Below are 25523 nucleotides of genomic sequence, written 5' to 3'. Positions count from 1 at the left end.
TTTTTTCAATATAGAGCACGTCTTCCTATTTCTGGATTCATTATGAATGAGTTTCACTCAAGTTCATTTCTTCCTGATTGTAATCAGACTGCGTATTATGTTCCCTTGTTTCCTAGACAGCACATATACGAACGCACTTAGGTTAAGTCGAGAGGAAATAAAATCCTGCTTAGAATACGCGTGCCAATGACTACGTATCCGGTACTACCAGCCATCAGGAAAACTTGTTCATTCCTACACTCACGTCTTTCGTATCCAAGCGCTTCGCTCCTCGAAATGCCTCAATGACAGCCTTGTCCAATTGCTCGATGTCGACCGGCGAGTCGTCGGGCAACCTGAACTTAAGGGTGAGACCTCCGCCGAACTTCTGCCTGAGGTGGTGCAGCGGCCCGAGGCAGGTCATCTGACCCTTGACCATGATGCCGATACGATCGCACGACACCTCGCACTCTTCCATGCTACGTCATCGAGCCGACAGAAAACGCAATAGCCTTCTGTAATCATCATAATTTGCGTCATCGTCATCACTGTCATCATCAATTTCAATTGCAGGGGGAAGTCATCGTTTTAGGGACAAGTTTAGAAGCTGGTTCAACATTGTAAGTGTGACTACCACTCACTTATGCGAGGTCAAGATGAATGCGGTATTGCTGGAATTCTTCAACTTGACCAGGGCCTGACGAATGTGGTTGCGTGAGACGACGTCGACGCCGGCGAAGGGTTCGTCCAGGAGGACGACTGGAGGGAAGCCCACCACTGCCACCGCAATAGATAGCTTGCGCTTGTTGCCCCCGCTGGTGAGCAGTTTGAAAATTAGGCATGTAAGTTATACCGATACTATACTTCCGGTAGCGTGGTCTCGAATCAATTCTGGAGCTATATTCAGCCTACTGCTGCTTTCGGACGGAATGTTCTTGTGACGGCTCAAAATGTTGTTTGATAACTCTACTGGGAATTACTAAAATTCGGTGATAAGGGTTTGTATTTTAACCTCTATAGATTAACATGACAAGAAAACAAAAAAGAAAGAGGAACTCATTCTGAATGGCTGTTTTCTGAACGAAAGTAAGAGATACCTTGATTTGCTTCAGCCACCTAACTGGAAACACGTTCTACGAATCCATATTTCCCTTAATTAGGCGTTCTGGCTCTATTCGGGCGCTTTCATTCCGTGCGTCGTAATATACCGATAACCCGCTAGAAGAGGCCAAACTACATGCCAAGTAGGGAGGAAGATCTGGGCATAATTATTCTAGAGGAACGAGGTCAGCTGCGTAGCTGTTTTGCTGCGTGGCAAAGAATAACACGTTTCCCACCTGTAGCACTCGCAGGGCTTGGCTGCATGCTCCGACAGGTCGACCATGGCAATAAGTTTCGGAACCACGACCGACAGGAGTCGCTCCGGAACGCCGCGCAGTCGGCCGAACATGAACAGAGTCTCGAACGCATTTAACTTGCCCAGAAGTGCGTCGCTTTGCGGGCAGTAGCCGATGTGGCTTTGCCACTGCGTGAATGAATACAAAGGCATTCTACAAGGATACTGTGTGCACAGGTAGCGAACACAAGACGAGTTCGAATGAGTTCATGAGCTGTCAGCCCAACAACTAGACACTGGAGAAAAAAAAGTAGGATGCTATCTCAGGCGTTACTGTAGGCCGAGTGCTCGAGTGCTCTAAAAGGAAGGGTTTTTTCAAAACCCCCTAAGGAGGTAGTGGCGTAAGGAAGGCACGGTCTCAACGTAGGGAGACGTTTCAACACTAAATTATCAGCATCATGTAGCAACGACGGGCTGAGTAACTATGCAACGACTGTTCTGTATTTACAGGTGCCTATAATGTGATTCCGTATCCTTTGTTACCTTCAGACGCCACTTAGTGCTAAATCAAAAACTCACTTTCGGCTTAAGCTGGAAACGTAACACAATAAAGACATGCGTATAAACATGCCATCGATAAAAAGAAAAGGCATCTCAACTGTTTCCTTTTCGATCGGCTTGTGCGGTCGAAAGCTGCACTGCATGCATTAGATAGCGCACAATTACAGATATAGCCACAATTTTATCTTATTTCTAGACTTCTATGTTGGTACTCTCACGTACCGAGGATGGCAGCTTAGTTCACTCTTTGATAGTTCTTGCAAAGTCAACATGCGCACGCGTTAAGTGCTTCTATGGCACTTGAACACCATCTCTGCTTCTTAAAGTTCACCCTTGTCGCAATAATAAATACCGCTGGGTGTACTGCAGGTGTTAGCGTACTTCCTAGTAAAGAGGACTAATAATTTTTGCCAGTCAGAAAGAAGTGCCCTCGAATTTGCGAAATGCGTAGAGCCGAAATCTAACGGCTTATTCTGAGCGGTACAGTGATTGGAGAAAATTTCTCAAGGACTCGAACCACTAAAAACGGTATCTTCCTCTTGCACGCCGCGACGACATTGTAGCAGATGGAAATGAACAGATTGATTGTTGCTTCTCTCCACAGCAAACAAAAAGGTTCCCACTTCATGTACAGAAACTTGGACTAACCTGCCGAGGCACTTTGGATAGGACCAGTGTCTTCATGTATGCGTTGCCGTCGGTCATCTCGATGAGGCCCGCCAACATCTGGAAAGTGGTCGTCTTGCCAGCTCCGTTGACGCCCACGAGGCCGAAGCATTCGCCTCGACTAATCGCCAGGTAAATTCCGCGCACCGCATAGAATTTGTCGTAGAACTTGTGCAAGTTGCGCGCCACGAGTGCGTACTCGGCGAGGCGCTTCTCGCGGCAGACAGTGTTCACCAGTTTCTTCTCTGCGTCCACGTCGTCGTCCAACGCGGGCGTGTGCAGGTCCTGCAGCTTGTTCTCGTAGCCGAACTCCCCCGACACGCCGCGCACAGCGCAGTAGAAGAGCAATACGCCCAGCACCACCATGAGCGACAGCTCGCCGAGGATGCTGTACCAGGACCACGAGAAGGGCCCGATCAGGTACCACCGTTCCGCTCTGCCTTCCTGATCAGCCGCGAGCACTGCGAGTCAAGGAGACGACAAATACCGAGAATGAGCTGGTGTGATCACGGGGAAACGAAGGCCTCGATAGGAGCTCGTGGCTGGCAATGAATTGACATTGAAACTCATAGCTTAGTGAGAGCCTTGCTTCTGGCAGGCTTAGTGCATTATAGTTACATAAGAAGATCTATATGGTTCGAATAAATTCTGGGGTTTTACGTGCCAAAGCCACGATCTGATTGTGAGGCACGCCGTACTGGGGGACTCCGGAAATTTTGACCATCTAGGGTTCTTTAATGTGCACCTAAATCTAAGTAGACGGGTGCTGCTTCTTCCCGACAGAAATGTGGCCGCCGTGGCCGGGATTCGATCCCGCAACCTCGTGCTTAGCAGCCCAGCACCATGGCCGCTAAGCAACCACACCGGGTAATATACAGTTCAATGAAAAAAAAAACAGCGGAAAAAACGACGACACGCGTGTGTTTTGCATGCCAGAAAAGTACTGTATACTCATTGCTCTGGCGCCTTTGCGATATAGACGCGTGTGGCCTCCTCACATTTGCAGCAGTGGACGATGCCGGATCCGAGCAGGTGCATCTCGTCACACACGGTGAGGAACACCTCATCGGGCTTTGGGTGCGAGCGCAGCAGGTCGCACATGTCCGCCTCGTACTCGAGGCTCACCGCCCGAATGGTGGCTGCACCCAAGAGGAATGGCGGAAAGAAGAGCAGAGGCACGCGCAGGCCCTGGTTGTTCAGTGCGGGCAAGGTAGTTAGGAAGAACAGGAAGACCGCGGGCCCTGTGGGGAAAATCGTGAAACCAAAGATAGTAGAACCTGTTGCTGGGCGAGTTGGTTGGGATCTAATGAATACATTGTAGCGCCAAAAAAGGAAAATAAAGACCTGGGAAGGAAGAGTACGAAACGACAGATTGAATCTGTCGTTTCGTACTCTTCCTTCCCAGATCTTTATTTTCCTTTTTTGGCGCAACAGTGTATTCATTAAACCAAAGATAGACGCGCCACAGCGAAATACGCTGCCTGTTATAGCGAAAGTCTAGAAAAGGTCATTCATGGCGTCGCAATGACCTTGAGCAGCCGAAACGCAACTATGGGGAGATGTGACGTCACGCCACGTGATTCTCTGCGGAGAGGAGCCGCAGCTACGCTCGCTCAAAGCCTCGCCGCTACAGTAACACGTGAGTAGGCGAGAACGGCTGCTTCGCCAGCGCCTTGCGCTTAGTCTCGCCATGGATGGCGTGCCGGCTGGGCCATCTGTGCGTGCGCCTCAGGGCGAGCGACAGGCTTAATCCAATCATCCAGTAGATATAGCTAGACGGAAGCCTGTGAAATCCCAAGCAAAGGCAACGTTGCCTGCTGAAATACAGGAGCGAAGGGAGGCCAGATTAGCACGTTACAGAGAAGCTTAGCAAGCACGGAAGCGTGCCAAAATCGAAGCTACTGCAACCGCCACCGCCGTCCAGCAACACGAACAACAACAAGCAGAAGGAGACGAAGCCGTGGATACAAGCAACGGCACCCATAACGAACGTTTAGCGAACCACACCTTTTGGCGGACGGCAAGCTCGACTGCGACGGCCAGGTTTCACCGCGACTTCGCGGACAAACCGTTTGGCAGCGCGTGTCACGTGTGTGAAAGACTGTGGCCTAATATTAATAAAACACTCTATGCATAGTCTTTGCGAAACCAAGTCAAACGGACCTTTCGATCGTGATAACTAGGTTTACAAGATTTAAACCTCAGCCAATTTATATTCTTATGCCACATGCTGCGTTTCAATGGGACTTGTTCAAATCACCACACCTTTTAGAGTGCCCCACCCACTCCCCACCTTCAGAAGCACAATGCCTTTAAAAATAATAGCCAACAAGCGCAGCTGGAAAGAGTGGATCATTCTCCAGCGAAAGTTGAAATAACTATGGTGGCCACTGCTGGTGCAGCACGTCAAGAATGTGCTGGGCCAGAAAGCATGAGCCGATCAAGAGACCCGGACTGGAGTCTTAGTTCCTATACGACTATTAAATGTAATTTCTCTCTCTCTCGCTCTCTCTTTGTCAGAGGACAATAGTAAGTTCAGCTATCAGTCGTCTGTTCTATTCCTGCATCTTTCTCAAAATTGACACTCCGCGTGTGCTTTGGCCCGCAAGTGCTCTCACGCACATGTGCTATACGCTGTCATGCACGCGCCAATGATCTGAAATAGCGACTTGGTGTCGGCATGAGCAAAGTACGATATTTGTGGAAATGCATGCAATTTGGGGCCTAATATTATGCTTGATTATACTTCATTATAATTATAATTAGACTTCATTATACGCAATGGTGACATGCGCTTCACTCACTTCTGTGCTGAAATCCAGCAAGAAAGAAAGAAAGAAAGAAAAACATTTGTGCCCTAATGGTAAGACAAGGGATGTTTTGTGCTGAAAGACCAAGGTTAGTTAAAACCATCGGGCACGTACTTTTGTTTTTACATTTTCTGCGCGTGAGCTATTTGGTAAGACAGCGGTGGCTGAAGCAGCTGCTCAGTCCGCTGAGTACGGAAAGGTTCGCTGAGCTAGGTGCGCTTCACGATGGTTGTCCTATAACAAAGGACACCAGCTTGTACTCACCTCCGACGGCGAACATGCCGACTACAATTGAGTACGCAGTCCCTTCGGCTTCTATGTGCTCCGTCACCATGTAGGGTAGCATTATTCCCAGGGGAGCGAATGACAGCACGATTGCGATGAGAGCCACTGCAAAATATCAAATGCCACGGCCACTTCATCTGCCATATTTATTACCGGGAGATAGAAGAAATCGCAATCAGTGGCTGGTTTGTCTTTATCCGCACGCACGCATGCACGCGCACACACTGACACCCTCACGCACGCACCAAGGAAACCTTCCGAGGCGAAGACACAACTTCCTATTTTATCTTTGGAGAAACTCAAGGTAGAACGGATCTGTAGAGGCAGTTTGTTTTCATATGAAAACGAATTTCGGTATAATGAACGCCGAGGAAAAAAATATGCCGTCAATACACTTATTTACCTGCATTCAACTAAGCACTGGTACGTAGAAATTTTGAAAGGACTTATTTAGGAGGTAGTAAGCTCTGTCACGATCTCTCAAGTATGGATTAGCTGTATTGTGCATGTGAGCTGCTGTGTCAGTAATGCATAGAAAGTGTAGGCGCCAGTGTCATCGACCAAGTAGAAAGATTAAGAAAATGCCGGGCTACCCAGACGTTGTAGACAACGAGATCCTGCGAGAAGTTGACGAAGAAAGTTAAGGCACGAGTCGGACGAGAGGGTAATTAAGAGTAGCGGAAAAATAAATTCAGCGCAATACCGTACTTCTAAAGGTCGGCTCACAACTTGAGAAATGTGGCATCCCGCAATGGCGTGAGAGTGATGTTTTCGGCGCGAAATAAAGTGGGCAACATTTGTGCTACACTAGAAGACGAAGTACAAAGTTAGTCAAGAAAGAAGCTGGGGTGCGAAGCTAAGCACAGAAAATTGTTTTTTTTTCTTGTGCCACAATAGGCATTGTACAATGTTTTACATGGTAAAAAAAGCTTTTTAGCTCTATAGACACAAGAATAAATACGCAGCTACATGTATGGTGCTGCCATGCTAACGCTGAATACAGAATTTTCAAGTTTCAAGTCATTTCGCCGTATTCCACGTGCACTTCACGGCTGTTTGTCGTCTGTGACGACACATCGACCTATGGTAATATGTGTCAATTGCTTTGAAAGCTGGCCACAAAAAAATAAAGCCACTTTCACTCAGCTGCGCACTCATCTGACGTCACATCCTAGGTGAATATGCAACGTAAAATGTTGCTAAATTTAGAGAAAGCATGTCACAGAACGGGCTCCAAGAACCAATCAGCGCGGCTACTGTTACAAATTCACTCAGACATTACGGAGGTAGCCACAGGGAAAGTGTATTGATTATTAACCGTATTCTTCCACTGCGCGTGCGCATAAGCGGTGCTCATGTACGTGAGCGTGATGAAATCGGTCTGTAGTCTAACGGCGCGGCGCACTTTTGTTACCTATCGTCTCGAAGGACAGGCGCTGCAAAAACGCGAAGGCTCCGTATATCACCGCCATGGGCACCAGGTAGAAAAGGAGGTCGAACAGGAAATGCGCCGTAACGAAGGTGCAGCCGGAAACGCCAGTCATCAGCTGCAGGCCGCGTGCCCCGTTGTGGTTCTCGGCGGCGGGAAATACCACGAACGACGAGATGATCAGGCCCATGCTGACCGTAGCCATGCAGCCCCAGTAGATCCATGTCTGCTCCACGGCGAGCTGCAGCCGCTGTAAGCTCTCTTCGTGCTGTCCGCTCTCCGACGCAGTTCCTAGTACACCCCTCGGCAGCGCGTGAATAGAGAGCTCGGTGTTGATCTGCAGGTCGCGCCTACCGGACGCGGTCCTCAGCTGGATAGTATTCATCAGGTTCTTCAGCACGGCCGGGCTCATTAGGCTTGTGGGGTTGTACCAGGCTTCAATACTGCGGCGAGTAAGAAGGTATAACGGAACCACCCATCCCCTCCTCTATCTCTCTCTCTGAAAAAGAAACGATATGAAGTCAGATGTCGTCACTGTTTTCCACTTTACGTTACTGGATATAGCACTTGAAAGATCTACACGTCCGCACAATGTTCGCTGCGTTACTTTACCGTGGTGCCAGATTTACAGCAAATGCCTAGTGAAAACAGGGACCGATAAGGGTTGATAAGCGTGCTGAATAGCTGGTCGAGTTGATGCGGTATCGCTTTAGGCACAAAAAAAAATAACCAGGATAAAGACAAACATGCCGCTCGACATTGAGCGCTAGCGCTCCTGTTGCGCACGTTTCCTCGGACCGCGTCGACATTATCGCGCTGTAGAACATGATGAAACCTGCTGGTGAAAAGGTGCGCAACAGTCAAAACTTGAGACTACGTTTCTGGCGCATCCTACAATATGCGTCGACCATGCGACCTTCGCTGTTTGGCATCGCCTATGGATATTGCTCTCATCTACAAGAGCATTGCCTCAAGGTCATTTTATATTTCAAGCGCTTTATGTCACTGGAGCTAAAAAATCATCAGCCTAGGTTAGGTAAACATGTAAACATGCAAATTTCTAAAGCACGATACCACATAAAACCATTCAGGCAGAACCCATCTCACAACTGGGCCCGTGCCCGAATAGACAACTTGGGCCATTGGCTACGTAGGACTTGGCATGTGACACTTAGTATCTGAACATTCCTGACCAATCCTCCAGAATGGGTATGTGACACCTTGTAGGAGGCGGGATAGACAAGCAGGAAAACAGGCAAGAAATGAATGAGTCGGCAACACAAAATTAAAGTCAGCTGCATATAAGTGAAAAAGTCAGCCTCAAAAGCAGCCGAGTGTGATGAAAGTGAATTGAACAGAATGGGACGAAGGCGCGCATTGAGCGAGCAGTGTTAAGCTACGGAAAAGTGAACAAAAAAAAAAGATGTCGTTAACAAAAAAAAATTCAATAAATGGGCAACAGAAGTGAAGCATTTGCAATACGGTGTGTCGCTACGTTGCTGCAACACTAATCGCACTAACATGGACATTCATTGTGAGATGGATTCTGCGGGAATATAGCCACAGATATATCCTGCGATGCAACTACGACAAAATCCAAACGCAAGGGAAGAGGAGAATAAAACTTCTCTTTAAAGTACAACTGGTGCTCACAGGGTTGAAGAGTTGATTGTGGCTCCAAAGGCGTAGCTTGAAGCATACTCGAAATACTTCTCTTCCAGGGCAGCCAGCATCTCCTCATCTGGGTCCTCGAGTTCGTCGATGGCCACGGCTTCGCTTTTCAGGAGCTCCTGGTAGCTGAGCGAATATTTCGTCTTGTTCGCCTCGGTCAAGAAGGCACGCGCGTCCGCACCGAACTGCGCAGTGGCGCTGAGGACGATGCTCCGTGGAAGCGGTCCTATGTCGTCCGTCCGCTGTGCCGTCAGTGTGGTGGTAGCCAGGTAGGCTATTGCGACCGGAAGCAGCCAGCCAGTGAGGAACAAGAAACGCGTACGCCCCAAGTAGGAGCAGCGCTTGGAGAGCAGGGCCTCGAATTGCTGGACGTCATCCTGTCTCCGAGTGACTTTCAGCGACTTTCCCTTTGCGATCTTCGCTGGTGATCCTGACATTGTTTCCGGTAGAAAAAAGAACGACAGCTAAGCTGCGACCTCTGGTCGCTAGACTCTGCGATCTCACGCACCAAAGGAGACATCATCAAGGAACAAGTTGCGCGGCGGCGGCAAAATGTGAAGGAAACAATTTGCCTGGACAAACGAAGTTCATACAATATTAAGTAGTTAATCACAATGCAACCCACTTGAAGGATTGCTAACAAAGCCTAATGAAGGAATCCACTCGGGCTTACATCTACGTCTTATTTATGCATTGTGCGCTGTTAAGGAAACTCTAATAAAAACGCCTGCGGATCAATTGCTTATTTGCTTCTTTTTAACCCCTTATTGTTTTAAAAGCCTTAATTCTGCTTCAAATTAAATGCTGCAGCCGTAACCGCTAATCCAACTCGCGACTTCGTCCTTCGTCACTGCATGTCTCCCATATTCCCAAGGCAAGTGAGATAACCTGAGAATTCTATGTTATGGCTGGTTACCTTTACGCAAGGTTTCCCATTAACCGTGAGCCGCTCAATAACATACCAACATTTGAGCTGAGAAGGAAGTTCCTTTCTGTTGTCTCCTCAGTACGCTCTCCTAAAAGTGGGCATCGTTCGGAAAGCCCATGAGGACCGTTACGAAAAAGGAGCACTCAGGACTAGAGAAGTGCTGTAGCACGTATTTTTCTAATATCAAAGAGACCGGCGACATACGACGCATACATGTAAGAGCGCTTGTGATACTCGTAGAGGGTTCCTCACCTAGTTCGTTTGGAACTTTTGACAGTAGGTTCAACTAGCGTGGCTGCATATTGGCTGTGGCGTTGCACTGACGAGTTCAAAGTCGTGTGTTCAATCTTGGCCGCGGTGGTGGCATATATGTTGGGGGCAAAATGTGAAAACGCTTTTGTACTTATGCGCATGTTACAGAACCACAGCTGGTCAAAATTAATACGTAATTCCCGAATACGGCGTGCCTCATAACCAAATCGTGGTGTCGGCACGCGAAACCCCTTAACTCTTATTTCTTTAAGTTCTTGAGCGCCGTCTAGGGAGCGTCTAGGGAGTAACGCGCCTTCAGCAAAAGCTGACGTTGCGATATCGTCGCGATGCCATGGTGCCATGCACGATTACATAACGATAGCGGTGTTGTTGCGCAGGTTTTGCGAATGCGAAAGAGCTCTTGTGATACGAAAGCGTGTGGCTGTGGGTCTTACGCTAGGCACTGCGGAAAATACCTCGGTAGCGCCTGCCGCCTAGGTGCATCTCGTTCACGCTTTAACCTCGAGGATGTTGCAGTTTTTGAAGAACACAGCGGAAAACATTCGTTTGTGAATCCTCATCACTTCTTACGCCTGCTCCTCCTTGGCGCTGACTCTCTCTTTCATTTAAATGAGAACGACTGCAAAATTTTGGACCGCGAAAAAAATCTAGTTTATTATAGCTTAGCTATAGAGGAGGCCCCGTGCAAAGTTTGGCGTTTGAAATACGAGTGCAAGCGTCACGAAAAGCTCTGAAGAATAGAAGTTTTTGATGCTAAAACTTAACACTAACCCCGGAACTAGTGCTCCCCGGAAGTGTTCACCGGCGCGCTGAAAAGCTCGGAGGTGGCATGCCATGCAGGACTTGTGTCATAGCGGCGATCACCAGGTGGACGCGTCGTCTGCTTAGGCGCTCTATAAAGGCTGCTAACAAAAAAACTGCAATTACCAGCCCTGCGGATTTTGCCAGATTGCCTTGATAGTATGCACTTTAATGAATAAAAATCGTGGCCCCAAGTGTCACTTGCATGTCAATAACGCGCTACAGGCGCGATTCGGTAAGGCTGCAGACGGCCGACTCATGCTTCTGTCGAGAGTTGTTAGAAAAACAGCAACATTTCTTTTTCTATATTTTTTTACCAGCATTCGCGACAGCAGGTGCAGGACCTGGCTTGTTGGTTGCAGCACCTTGGTTGGCGTCCGGTTTTGGCGGGGACGGTAGAAGTGGCATGCCTGTGATTTAAGGTGTTTTCAACGAGTGTAACGTGTTGGGCAAGCACGCTTGTTAAGAACGTGGCTAAGTTCCCTACTTAAATACAAGGATAAATATATCATCGATTAAAGAAATAGACATATCATCGTAGGCGGGATATACTTTTTGTCACCCTACTGAGTTGCAACGTTCTCATGGTTCACCAGGCCTAGGAAAATATACATACAGCTTGTCCCACATAATTTTAGCCAAACTTTAAAAATATGCAAATGCCACGTAGCTGAAAAGAACCAAGGTAACGTTGTCCGTCGCTTGTAGATACTCGGATTATTTTTTGCTATCCAACTCATTAGATCATTAGTCTTAATTAATTATTCAACTACTCAAATATTATAATTGAGAAGTGTCAACCTGAAAATCGTAGAGCAACATGAAAAACTCCCGATAGAGCTTTCCGTCGCTCAATACGTGCTACATAAAAGTGTTTTTCCGAGCGCGAAAGAAGCCCACGAATACACGCAAAGTGCATCGAGCGATCAGTTTCGCGACGATTCCACGCGTCGAGGCCCCGCTTATACGACTGCGAAAGATTACTGACAATCAACGGTGGCCTGAAGATTGATTCATTAAAGGGCTCTGGTCTTGCTGTGGACTTATTGTTCATTCTACAAAGCAATCGCTTTTCAATATGTTGGCGCTACTTCAAAGCGCATAGCTTAATTAACAGTTTCTCCACCTGACCTGTTTTTCACAAATTCACTGGCCCATAATATCATATATCTGGTGTTATAAACTCTGGCATTAGTGACCATTTTTCTATCTTTCGCATGCTTCAGCTACACACTAATTTAAGAGAGTTCGAGTGGCCTGAGAAAACATAAGACACAGTTCGCCGCTAGATTGCCCGAGTAGTTTGGAGCAGCCTTCTTTTTGTTCTTGGGGATGGCAACACGAGCTATGGCAAGTTAATTAAAATCTTTAAAAAGCATTACTTTTCTTCCTTTCCGATACGCACATATTCTAGGCAGAAGAAAGTTACGTAGGCACTGGTTAACACGAGACCACGTGAAGCTTATTAAGCAACAAACTAACCTGTTTGGCCACTGTTTCTGTGCAGAGGCACTCAACAATTTAAAGAATAGAAAGCGTTTCGGAGTAGGCTTAACAAATAATTAAGACATTAAAAAGATGGCTACTATAGTCGTCTATTTAACCCTAACTATCTCAAATAGCGGCCTCGTCTGGAAAAAACTTGATATGTTAGCGACAAGAAAAGCAAGAAATGTGGTTGACAACTTTAAAGTTCACAACACCAGAGTAAGTGGAACTGACCTCGCAAATTTGTTAAATTACTTTTTCGTTCAACTTGACAGTAGTAACTATCGTCATGAAGCCACAAACAGCCATTCCAGGACTACCACATACATTTTTCTAGCCGACAAGTGTTACGTGAAAAACTAGCGTTCCTCAGGGGCTCAAACTGTCATAGTCGCGATTCATATAGATTAGAATTTAAAAAGAAATCATAAGTTATAGATGTACTCGCAGCAATGTTAGCACACACATAAAATGTTAACTTTCGACTAGTGTATTTATCAGTAGGTTTCAAGTGTCCTGAATGACCGTGATCTAAAAGAGCGGTGACTAAAACAGCCTGAATAATTATCGACCAGTCTCAGTTTTACCTATCTTCACAAAAAACTACAGAAGGGTAGACGCGCTCGAATAGAAAGCTTCAGATTCAGATTCATATTTATTGGTTCTAAAAAAGTAGTTACAAAATCACAAATGTACAGATGAGGGTCCCAAAGGGAAAGAAATGTAGTGGGACCCCCGGTTAATAACAACAACGTTGCTGGCGATATCTGCACACAGCAAATCATTGTTATTATCAAATATCATCGACAGATTAAATACATTATTATATATTTCATTTCAAACCAAGCAAACACGAAAAAGCAGAGCATAAAGGAAAGCCAGGAAAGTAGCATCGATGAAACACAACAAGTGATGGGTGAGACAGAAGTTCAAGATGCACCGACAAGATCATAGCACAGTTATCGCAGTAAGTGAAACTTACGGTAATTTTCAAAGATTTCAAGAGAACTGCAGGATTTTATAGCTGATGGTAATTCATCCTAAAGAGAAACTACAGTGAACACGGGTTTTTCTTCCGTAATTGGTATGAACTATGGCTAATAAGAAACTGTTGTTAGCCGCAAATCTGCTTACATTTTTATTCTACAAAGGTCAACTGCAATGAACAGAAACGTACGCTTATTATGAAGCAACTTGTGGAATCAGACGAGTTGGTTTAAACTGGAACAAATCGTTTCCTCAACGTCTTGCTGAATAAACATAAATGTAGACTCTGGCTCATTGAATGCGGAGTTCTCCAAGGAAGTCTACGGGGACCAATACTTTTTTTCTACATAATTTGTATTACAAAAACTTATGATTATGCAGGTGCCCCATATATGCAGGCGACTATTCAGTGCTTATTCGTGGAAAGAACATGGATGAAACAATACCTAAGGCTTTTTGTCAGAACTTCCAGCAGTGGTGCAAAAGAAACAGACTAATCCTGACTGAATGAAAATCAAAGTGCCTTCTGTTTGTTGCGCCGGGAGCATTAGAAAATATAGCCGGAAGCATAACATTACGTTCTCATTAAATCACCATTGGCAAATCAGTAAGACTACTTGGAGTCATTTTGTATGAGCATAGGTCATGGAATGAGTACATAAAAACTGATTAACAAAGTAAATAAAAATGTCGGTATGAAAAACCGCTGTCGCAACATATTCCCAATTGTTTATAAAAGAAGATAATATACCACGTCCCATTTAATTATTATATGCATTATTGCACATTAACCTAGGGAAACACTACACTGACTAATCTGCACAAGCTTAGAATCATGCAGCAAAAGGCACTGCGCTCAATTCATAACACTTCGGTCACATAACATACATAGCCACTCCTTCACAAACAGAATTATAGAAGCTGGCAGTATTTATATCCACATGCTTTTTGAAAATGTATAGCAATACAATGAGCAAAATTTAAATGTTGTCAGGGCCTAGAGAGAGATACTGCGTGCTATCTTTTTAGGTAGCAGCCACCATAGCAAAGCCCTTTCTTTCGCCAGCATTACGAAAGAGAGACGGTACGACTGAAATGTCATCGGTAATCAATAAATATGATGAACGAGGTAAAGACATACTTGCACTAAAAAAGAAAGACATGTTTGGCCTTCGTGTATTACCAGCGCTAAACAAACTTCATAAATAAATCCGTTTTTTTTTTCATCTTAGTACAGTATAACCTTTAGGTAAACGTTATGGTTTCATCTGTGTGCTATGCTTGTGATGTCATCTTATTATGGGTTTCACACGGAATCGCAGCACATGCCTATTTCGTGTTTAAATATGACTGTGTTACCCCCCCCCCACTACATATTTCTGTCTAAATAAATATCGCATCCATTTTGGTTACGTACTTCATGTTTTGCTCACCAGAAATATATTTACGGCAAGATGTGTAGATGCGATGGGTTACCCTGGACATGGAAATTCTAATCGCTAATATTTGAATTTCCGTTTGAGTGCTACTCTACGGATGAAAGGAACTCGTTGAAACTGCGATACAGCTGCTTTTTCTCCTGCCAACATTTATGGCTTTAAATTGTAAGCATAAGACCAAAAGAAGGTTGTTTGTATAATTTGATTATGCATATTTTAGTCTGTAGAGACTTTGCGAGCTGCCCAGTGATTCACTAAGTTCGTGGAACGCGTGTCCACTTCACGCGAATTTTCGCCGTCGCCGTGAGGTTCCCTAAAAAGTCCGAGTGCGATGAGATAGCGGCCGTGTGCCGTATACTGTTGGTGCGAGGGAAAGCATGCGAGTGTGAGCCGAGAACGATGGTGGGGTGGCGAGGCAGCGTCTTCTCTCGCGCGCAATGGCGGAAGGCGGGGAGGGGGGGGCGCCGCCTTTCCCGCGTGCAGGGGGGGGCGGGCGAGGGGAGTATAGAAGTGCCTGTGCTAGGAGGAGGGAGAAGGAGGGCCGGGTAACACGAGTCTCCGACTCTACTTCGGCTGTGGCCGCGCAGCGTCCTATCTTGAAGGCAATCTTCGCTAGGTTCGAAGGCTAGCCGGACCGCGGTAGATGATGGCGTCGTGTGCGCTGTGTTGCAGCACGCAGGGAAATTCGCTCCCCGCTGCGGCCACTCGTCATCACGCCAGCGTTCTGACAGCGAGTGCCCGCGATGATCGAGTGAGAAGTGTTCATGTCTGCCTGTGCGCGCTTGACACCGTGCTTGTGTGGTCAGTTACTAAGCGAATCTTAATAACGATCTATCCCACTGATACAACTGCTAATCTTACTACGTAAAGCTGTCTAATAAATTGCTATCGCAATCAATCACCCCTTCTTCAGGCGATGCTGCGACTCTTTTTTAGAACTCTGCTGGCATACGCGCACCACAACATTCCTTCCTTTGAGCACTACTCTCAAGTAGCGATATGCTGAAACAGAGTCCGACAAGCACAGGAGGTCACAAAAGTGTTGCAGACATCCTACAGTGTACCTTACCAGTAGTTGCAACAGCTGGAGCAACAACTGGAGGAATTGCAACTGCAACAGCTGGAGGAATCTGCTTGGCGCTTGTGGCAGCCACGTTTACGTAACCTTGTGCTGGTGCTGGTACGGGCGGCGCACCTGAAATCGGACACGATTTCGGATCTCGATTAGAAGGCAGAAAGCTTTTTTATGTTCGATCAATGTGTGTGTGTGCGTGTGTGTGTGTGTGTGTGTGTGTGTGTGTGTGTGTGTGTGTGTGTGTGTGTGTGTGTGTGTGTGTGTGTGTGTGTGTGTGCGTGCGTGCGTGCGTGCGTGTGCGTGTGCGTGTGCGTGCGTGTGTGTGTGTGTGTGTGTGTGTGTGTGTGTGTGTGTGTGTGTGTGTGTGTGTGTGTGTGTGTGTGTGTGTGTGTGTGTGTGTGTGTGTGTGTGTGTGTGTGTGTGTGTGTGTGTGTGTGTGTGTGTGTGTGTGTGTGTGTGCATATAGCATATTTCAGTGCCGGAAATGTGTCGGTGATTGTAGTTCTGCAAGAAAAAGGTCCATCGTCAAATAATGTATTCGTTCGTTCCGCAGAAAGTTAATGTAACTTGACAAGAACGGGGGGCTAATAATTTACTGCAGTTCTGCGTAATGGTAGTACAGGTTCATTCAGCCTTCATCATGTGTGGTTCGTCCGTGTTTCGACCGCATTTAGGCATTATATATCCCAAATAGCAGCAAACCACTGGCATATATAAAGGACAAAAGTTCGACGTTTCGCCATCTGCTGTGATTCCTTGTTCACACTGAGGCGGTCACCACTGGACTCATTTCATCTCGTAGATGCTTGAACATTCAATCCAAGGTACGAGAGTACACGTTGAATAGATTGCATTCGGTCCCGTTTCACGTGCTTGCAGTGTTTTGCACAGCCACCGATACCAGATGCACTTGTGCTATATCAAGTACATACAGGCGCAGATTATATAGTCTTCAGCGCCCAAAAACTACAGACGTTTTAGGAGATTCTGAAGAAATGATAACACCCCACCCCACTGCGGTGCTCACCAGTGGTCGCGGCACCAGTTGGGGAAGTCGGCTTGCCTGTTGGAGCGGCAACATTAGCGCCACCTTTCGCGGACGTTGGTAATTGCTGTTTGTCTGAAACAGCACGTTTTCGACTAGTCAATGACGAGCAGAAAAAGAAATAAAAAAGAAGGACAAGTGCTGATTTGAGGGTGGGCGAACATTCTAAATTTCGTATATGAATCCAATATTACACATCAACTGTACTCATTTCTAGTCAAAAAGCAACTATTTGTTATATTCAAATATTTGAAACCACCCGAAAATTTCGCAACAACTGACTGTTAAAGTCCTCATACCAAATATACCGCATGCCTTAAAATATTTAAGGAAAGTCACTGCAATTTCTCGATGAAATTTACATTTAAATTGATAAATCAGTCATAACATCATTTTTTCACGTCCATCTCTTGTGTTTTGTCGACGCGCTGTGTTTTGTTTCGTTACTTAACCGCTCTCAGCAGTGTATTATTACTGGGCCACCATGGATGCTTTTTCCATAGTCTTTAGAGAAAAACTCAAAATGAAGCGCCGACCAATACAGTACCGAAGTTAAATGACATTTTGGCTCCCATGCGGAATTCCTGTAGTCCGGAATCCCTGCAATTTTTTATCATGGCGCCCACATCGAAAAGAAATGACGGGACGCTTCCGATGACTGCGTCACATAGTGAACTGTGCTTAAACGCACAATGTTTCTTTCAGTGATTTTATTGTGAACAAGACTCCTGTATGGGAGCCTTGTTTATATTTCGCTATTATTTTAGTCGGTTCTTCTCTTCACATTTTTTTTTTCTTTCTCTCATATATTTCCTCGTCCAGACCAGTCACCGTGAAACATTTAATTTTTCTCATGAAGTGAATCCCCGTTTTGCTGCAGAAGTTTTGCTGCTGACAATAGTTGTACTCAACAAAACGTATCTGCGTATGCTTTTTCCTATGGAGACTGTAGCGCGGAGAGGGTCCAACTGTTATGATGCTATAATATATCTTTGAAATCAATTTATCATTCAACGCCAGGTCTGCACTTACTGGCCCCTTTATCTTCCTCTTTCTGCAGACGATTCGCTTCTGCGGCCCATTCCCTGCTTATTCTGCAACAGAAAGAAAAAGTAAACAGAATGCCCAATGCGAGCAGAAGCAAGAAAACATTAACAGGGAACAGCGAAAAATGCTTGCAATTTTTAAGTTATATACGAGTAAGTCGTAAAGCAGATATTGCTTTATTTCATTGCACAGCTTCATATTCGGTTCTATGATAATGATAAAAAAAATACTATTCGCCTTTTCTAAACCGTGATGGGGACACATGATATCAGGAAAAGCAAATACAAGATATATTATTACTTTTACCCAATCTCGTTCATTATTGGTTATAGCAGACTCACGAACGCACGATTGCAAGCACTTTATAAGCTTTTGAAAGGCGCTACATATAGCTAAATGTACTAAGAATACCGGTTGGGTTCCCTTTGTAGCTTCTAAATATACTGTTGTGTGGGTGACAAATTTTATTTACAATACTCGGTGTCCCTGCACTTTGAGTTCTTAATTAATTCGGCCTCAATCTGTAGCCTGCTAGCCTCCCAGTTAGCTGGGATGGCATAGCGACTGTCCTGCAAAGACTTTTATACTTGTTCGATCCTTGGACAATGAGGAATTTTAGTTCAACCGCGAAGTCTTCCGAGAAACCCGCACAGGGGTGCCCAATGGCTGTCAGGTTCGGCTACATTCGGGTAGGAAAAAATTTCTTTCTTTTTCATGATTCTCCTTCCACCTTGCAACCTTCGCAAAACTGATCTGCAGTGTTTAAACATTTATGACCGATCTTCAACATTAGGTAACCGTGCTAGGGCTAACATTGAAACCCCGCCGGCTGTCTGTACGACCTCTGTAGCGTTTAGACTTCCAGCAAATCGTTCATGGGGAGACAATTTGGCTTTTGGTGGTTCAAGAAAATAGGTACAACACAAGGAGCATGCAAGTAACAATATGTATCTGCTACTGTAAACCTCGTGTTCCTTGCGCTGTACCTGTAGCCATCCACAGGCACACTGTGCTACACTGTGCTGAACTATGAGGTAGACGATATCATAGAACACATTTGTATCATTGAATGCGCGTTCGGTCCTGCACATTATTCTAAAAGAAGTGCGTTTTACTGTGATTAACTACAAGATTACATAAACCGAACAAATTCGCCCATAGCGGTCATGCGTCACAATGCGCATAGAATCGTTAAAACTTCTTGTATTTCTTTCTTTTTCATTTTTTTTCAGACGTTCTTATACGTCCTATAGACCAAAACTTCCCAGTAACAACGATTATGAAAGTTTTTTCATGTGAAGGTGAGTTGGTTAATATTTTGGTGACAGAGAACTATTGGTTATATATTCGTCGACCAATGCTGAGCGTTGAACAAGTTCGCGCTTCATGATCGATATTTCCCAGCGTAATTGACGACAGATCAGTGCTCTGTGTCCTTTTCTATAGTCCTAGTCTAATGCGCTAGAAAACATTAACCATAACTTTGTCGTCGGGTAAAAATAGGGAGGAAGGGAGGGAGGGAGGGAGGCAGGGAGGGCATATGTATAGAAAGCTTCGCGCTTAATTGCTTTTTTGCAGTCCATATGAACACCCCAACGTTTACTCTTGCGAGGACTTTTCTAGTCTTTAGTCCAACTTTGTTAAAACCTATTCTAGGAATGCAGATTTGTATGTGTGTGTTCTGACATTACAAAATGCGCTATCAAGAATATTTACCGAACTCGATGCCACGCTCATATTTGTAGAAGTACTGGGTGTCCGAAATGTAACTGCGCCATGGGAATAAGGGTCTTAAAATCTGAAGTTTTACTTACGGCATTGCTGTGATCACTAGAGAGGATGCCGCAAATTGCTGCTATCGGCTTGGAGACATGTCTGCACACGACGCCGCATATAGTTAAACCCTCGTTAGAGGGTTCCTAGAAGCATCAGTGCAATGTGCTGAGTAATGGTTAGCTAGCTCCTGCAGTGTGCCAGGATTGTTCTCGTATGCTCGTCCTTTGAGTGCACCCCGCAGACGTTATCACACAACCTACAGGTCTTGCTCTATCATATCGCACGTGAAACTGCGATATCCTTCACAATTATCTTGTCTTTGTTTATTTTTTCACTGCACAGCTACTTTTCGCACGCCCAGAGTAATGTGAGCATTCACAGAAATTATCTTCCACGAGGTGTAAATGTGAAGGCTTCCTTTTCGGAAAGGCGCTCTCCACGACACCCTCAGAAACAATGCGACTTGTACGCCCCATTCATGGCGGTTTCGTTTAGCGATGTGGACGCCTATGTGAAGATTGTCTAGATGCAAGAGGTTAATATCTTGTTACAAAATGGGTCTTGAAGATCTTTTCCGGCAATAGGTCACTGTTCTAGACTATCGTTTTCCGGTGCTCCTGAAAGACACAGTGTAGCTGCAGCCATATAAGTGTATCCTATTCACACGACGGGAACGTTAACGCAGTCCTTCAGTTTTAAGTTTTATTTCCGAGTCCCCAAAAAAAGAGAAGTTGTTCAAGGTTGACAAGGATCCTTGCCTACAGATCAAGCACGGATATTTCAGCAGAGGTATAATTTTTGGACGATGTAACGCTATCCTTCTTCGACATCCCATTAAAACCACAGCACATTAACGGATACGCACAGTTACAACTGTTATGGCAACGGCCGATGTTGGGGCCATTCTGGAACAACTATGTGTAATCAGGTTCGTATAACGTAACAATTCCATTCCAGCTATTTCTTTCCTGCTTTGTCAGTGGTGTCTTCATTGATTTGAGAGGCACTCCGCCTACATTTATCGGCAGGACTGGCCGGTCGCTAGTGGTGGGTGATAAAAAAAGAAATCGATTCGAGTGATGATAATTAGTTTTTGTACCTGCCTAATTCTCTGACGTAGAAAAACTAGGAGTTAGCCGAACTTTTGTGGAGAGCACAGACAAATTTTTGCGAAGAGGCGGTATTAGGGAAGTTACTTTACTCGTGGTCTCATGACTATGTGCACTACGGAAGGCAGTAATAGTTGTATCGCACGGATACCTTGATGATTTATGGTATTTGGTGGCGCAAGCGCCAATGTTGGCCAAAGAGCGCCAACATTTAGAAACCTCAAAAACCAACGGATACCCTGGGAAGACTATAAAACCGCCGTGATCTAGAACAACCCGGTGCTTTATATGTCGCAGAAGTCGTAAAGGTCCATGCAAGAGCGACAGTAGCGATGCAAAAGCATATGGGAGCAAGCACCTGTAAAAACCAGTTCGCTTGAAACGTTAACTGCCTTATGAAAACATTCGCCCCAAACATTGAACAACCCTCGTATCGAATGCGCGGCGGAGTGCAAACGCCGACCCACTTACTTCAGATAAGCGTCCGTCATGGTCGCGACGGTCACACCGACGCCCGTGATTCCCAGCCTCTTGGCGCCGTACTCCAACTGCCGGAACATATTCTCGAATCCGTCGCAGTTGAACGTGTGCAGAGAAATTGTGACGTCACCGCTGCGCTCGTTCTCCACTGTTGCGAGAGGCGCCGTCTGACGCACGAGCTGCAAGACGCTGCCAATTTGGAAGCCCTGCTGAGCCTTGCCGATGCTGAGCTTGTAGCCCACATCTACGATGCACAGAACAAAAAACCGCTTCAGCAAGAACTCGCTGCTCTTAAGCTCAAAATCATTTGCCCTTAAGCTAACCAGTTGGCACGTTTTTCACATTAAGTATGCTTTCATTTTGTCCTGTGAGTAGTGCTTTTCCTTTCAGTAACGCTGTCTTAAACAGTTCTTGGAAAAATAAGAAAGAAGGAGTGTTTCAACGTATAGTTCTGCTCGTGTAGGTATGAACCCACCGCAGGCAATCTTCAGGAAGTTGGTTGAACCGCTGCAGATGACCTTTCCGCTGTGCATTATGATTATCCTGTCTCCGAGAACATCAGCCTCCTCCATGTCATGCGTCGAGATGAGCACAGTCCGGCGGCCCCGGAAGCCTCCTATGAGTTTCCAGAAGTGTCGCCTCGTCTCCGGGTCCATGGCTGCTGTGGGCTCGTCGAGAATGAGCAACTGGGCAGATGGGTCATTGCACAGCTAAGTTGAGTGACTTTAAAGCATTTTGTTCATCTAGTCTATAGCACATTAAGACTAACGGCAGCCTGCAGGGTGGTGTGTGCTCACACAATTTCACCACAAGTAACCCTATTTAAAAAATCCGTATGCCCTACAACCCTTTTATGCAATAACAATATAGATCGTATTCGTTTAATACATGCGATTCCTCATGATCACGTCAGTTTATGGGATAGCAGCCGATCTGCCATGGTTTGTCGGTGGATATGGCGTTGCTGTGCTGATCTCGAGATCACGTGGACGAGCGCGGCTGCGGCGCCCGCGTTCTTATGGGGTGGGAATGCAAAAAATGCTTGTGCATTGTGCATCGGGTGCATTTTAAAGAATACCGGGTGATCAGAATGAGCCCGGAGTCCTCCACTAGGGCGTGCCTCGTAATCATATCGTGGTTTGGTATGTAATATCCCGGATATTTTTTTCTTATGCATGTGTGTGTGGTAGCACGCATTATAATACACCATTGGTGACTCATTTCTTCCCTTGGTGGTGTTTGGTCGTACTTGATTCTAGCGGGACAAAACCCCGCTCATAAGCGCCATAGCTATTCACATAATTAGTTGGAGAATCTGACATTGTTCGAGAGGAAAACATTGACTTTGCGTCGGCAGTGCACGTATATTTCATCACACACTTCGAAAACAAGAACCTAAACAGTGACTAAACTCACCATATGGTTTTGTGCCCTGAAAAGTACCAGTAATCCATAGATTTTGTCTGGGAAATTCGAAAGGTGTATGGAATCATTTGCCATTTCCATCTGACGGATTCAGCTCAGCTAAAATGCTTCCGCACTCTGCGCCCGATAACGTAACCTCTTTACAGTATAGCACGGGGTTTAGTGACCACTTGCCTCTGTCTGCTGTATTCGAGATACCTGCCTGTTCGCATAACGTTGCAAAAAAACATTTTCTCAACTATAACAAAGAAACTTCGATGCTATTAACCAGGGCCTTGAAATCTTTTGCAAATCCTTCCATCGTTCTCCTCTCGCTCAGTCACAGAAAAATACTCTGAGTTGGTTCAGGCGCACATACTACGTATCTCGTTTAGAACGAATTTATCAAACCGTGGTTCCACAGATAGCTACGCACAATGAAAAATAAACAGAAAAGGTTCTTTAGGACGGCAAAGCTTAAAGGAACGCCCCAGTCTTGGATGAAACACCGTGCTGTGTAAAACGAGTACTGTCGCGCGCTTCGTACCGCCAAAGACAAATTTATGTCATGTTACCTTCAATCGCTTATTGAAGATAACACTAGAAAGTTTTGGAGATCAATTGCTCCCACCAACACTGCCGATGACATCATTTCAATGCTTGATGATGAAGGGACAAATGATAAACCGGTGGATTACGTTGCTCCGTTCAATAATTACTTTACGAGTGCCTTCACAAAGCTAGACCATTCCAGCATCTCATGTACGGAAGACGTCAATTACAGGTACATGGATCCCACTCTCATAACTGCTGCCAGAATTGCAGCACTGATAAACAACCTCAAAGTATCAACACGCGCAGGAATTGATGATACTAATACTAAATTCCTTAAATGCACAGTCACAGTATCTAATATCAGTATGCCCCCATCTTTCAATAATTAATATCCACAAGTGAAATACCGCAAGAATGCAAAATTGGTAAAGTCATGCCAACATTCAAATCAGGCAAGAAACCTAATGTTAGTGATCATCGTGCTATCTCTTTAATTAACGAGTGTCCCATGTAAATTACTTGAACATGTCATTGCTTCCCACATCGCTCAGCCCCTAGAAGGTAATCATTTTTTTACGCGAACTATTACGGTTTTAGAAAAGGTTTCTCATATGTAACACCCAACTCGTAGAATTTACCAATGATTTAGTCATTTACATTGAAAATAACTTAGAAGTCGAGTGCATATTAATCGACTTTTCTAAGGATTTCGATCGCGTTCCGCATTGTCGTCTAATATCTAAACTTTCATATCTTGATTTGGATTCCTTAACTTTATCCAGAGTGAGAAATTTTCTTTCCTTCCGTAAACAATACACCGTTACTAATTCCTTCTCATCTCCTCTGTGTGATGTTTCCTCCGGCGTCCCCCAGGGTAGTGTTTGGGGTCCCTTGTTACTGACATTGATGATCTACGAGCGCGTATCTCCTATAACATGCGACTTTTCGCAAGCGATTGCGTAATATACCGTAGACTCTCTTCTTCAGCTGACCATCATGCTCTCCAACAGGACCTGGATCTCGTAAGTAATTGGCGCTCACGCTGGCAAATGTCTCTTAATACCCATGAATGTAAACTAATGACCTTCAACCGCAAGAAATCAGCTTCAGCATCTAACCAAATTCTTAATAGCTGCCATGTAGCACGCACAGCGTCTTACAAGTACCTTGGACTGTATCTTTCAACCAAACTTTCTTGGACAACTCAAATAGATAAAATCGCAGCACAGGCTTCACATACTGTCTAATGTCTTAAACAAAACCTCCTCGACGCTCCTACTTCAACCAAATCGCGAGCATATCCAACATTCGCCTGTCCTCAACTTTAATATGCGTCATCAATTTGGTCACCTCATAAAACCTACCTAACCGACGCTCTTGAACCTATTCAAAATCGTGCTGCGCGTTTCATCGCCAAAGATGACAGCCGTCATTCCAGTATTACTAATATTAAATTTTCACTTTCCTTATCATCCTTAGAATCACGCAGAAAGCTTGCTCTAATATGCTTGTTTCATAAAATAACAAACACTCTGCATCAAACCGTCCTCCCTCTCTCCCAACCGTTACGAACGTCTCGCCGATTAAAAAGAACAACCGGTACTTCAAACGTATCTTTGGGTACACAAATACTTTCAACTGATCAGCGTTACCATTAGCAATTGAACTATGGAATAGTATCCCTGATAATGTTGTCGACATTCATGACCCTGCTAAGTTTCATCATGAAGTAACCACCATTTTTTCCTTGACTAGTTGCTTTGATTGATAACTTTCTCTCAATTATTTACACGCTCCTCGCTAACTTCTGTAGCTGGCAATGTTAAGAGGTATATATACCCATAGGTTACTTTTGTAAAATTTAACAGTAGTAAATAATGTACCCTTACATTGTGTATGTCACCATCCAGTCCGATAGTGTGTATCGCGTTGCGCTAACTATTATGCAGCATCACTTCGCTTTATGCACCTTAGTATACGTCTTATATACCCGTTATGGCATTCCATTCTTTGTAATGCTACGACTTATGAAGATATATATTGTATAATTGCCCCTTTCACATAATACTCCTGCTGGAGCCTGTGACGCCTTTTGTATAAATAAATGACCAAACGAATAAATATACAAGGGAATTCCATATTAAACAACTGATCGCCTCATTGGTGAGAAACAGTTGAACGCATCAGTTACCGTTGGTGACGATACGAGTGCGACTGCAACGCTCAGCTTCCGTCTTTGGCCGCCGGACAGTTCTGCGGGGTATTGCGATGCCTTTTCCGTCAGTCGCAATGTTTTGAGAAGCGTCTGCGTTCGCTTGGCCGGGTCCTCCACACCTCTTAGCTGCATCGCGCACGAAAATACATTTGAGATGTTCATTT

The 25523-nt window shown here is 45.2% G+C and overlaps 1 protein-coding gene across 1 annotated transcript; it reads right to left on the bottom strand.

Annotated features, from left to right (window-relative positions):
* Window positions 1–616: 616 nt before the first annotated feature.
* On the bottom strand, window positions 617–9174 carry LOC142578218 (phospholipid-transporting ATPase ABCA3-like). The gene is made up of 7 exons (XM_075687621.1): window positions 8720–9174; window positions 7052–7509; window positions 5617–5742; window positions 3541–3783; window positions 2525–3003; window positions 1317–1504; window positions 617–794 (listed from the first exon to the last, which is right to left on the bottom strand). The coding sequence occupies exons 1-7, from the start codon at window positions 9172–9174 to the stop codon at window positions 617–619; spliced, it is 2127 nt and encodes a 708-aa protein (XP_075543736.1).
* Between the last annotated feature and the right edge of the window lie 16349 nt (window positions 9175–25523).

Source organism: Dermacentor variabilis, chromosome 4 (assembly GCF_050947875.1).
Source record: "Dermacentor variabilis isolate Ectoservices chromosome 4, ASM5094787v1, whole genome shotgun sequence".
In the NCBI taxonomy this organism is placed as follows: Eukaryota; Metazoa; Arthropoda; class Arachnida; order Ixodida; family Ixodidae; genus Dermacentor; species Dermacentor variabilis.
Note: the sequence above shows the minus strand (reverse complement) of the source record. Positions and strands in the feature narration are given on the sequence as shown.

Bases quoted from the DNA above. Each gene is read 5' to 3' on its own strand.
- LOC142578218 (XM_075687621.1), bottom strand. From the start codon at position 9,174: ATGTCAGGATCACCAGCGAAGATCGCAAAGGGAAAGTCGCTGAAAGTC. The intron at 3,004-3,540 runs GTGAGGAGGCCA...CTTGACTCGCAG, and splicing joins CATCGTCCACTGCTGCAAAT to TGCTCGCGGCTGATCAGGAA. The intron at 795-1,316 runs GTGGGAAACGTG...ACTGCTCACCAG, and splicing joins AAGCCCTGCGAGTGCTACAG to CGGGGGCAACAAGCGCAAGC.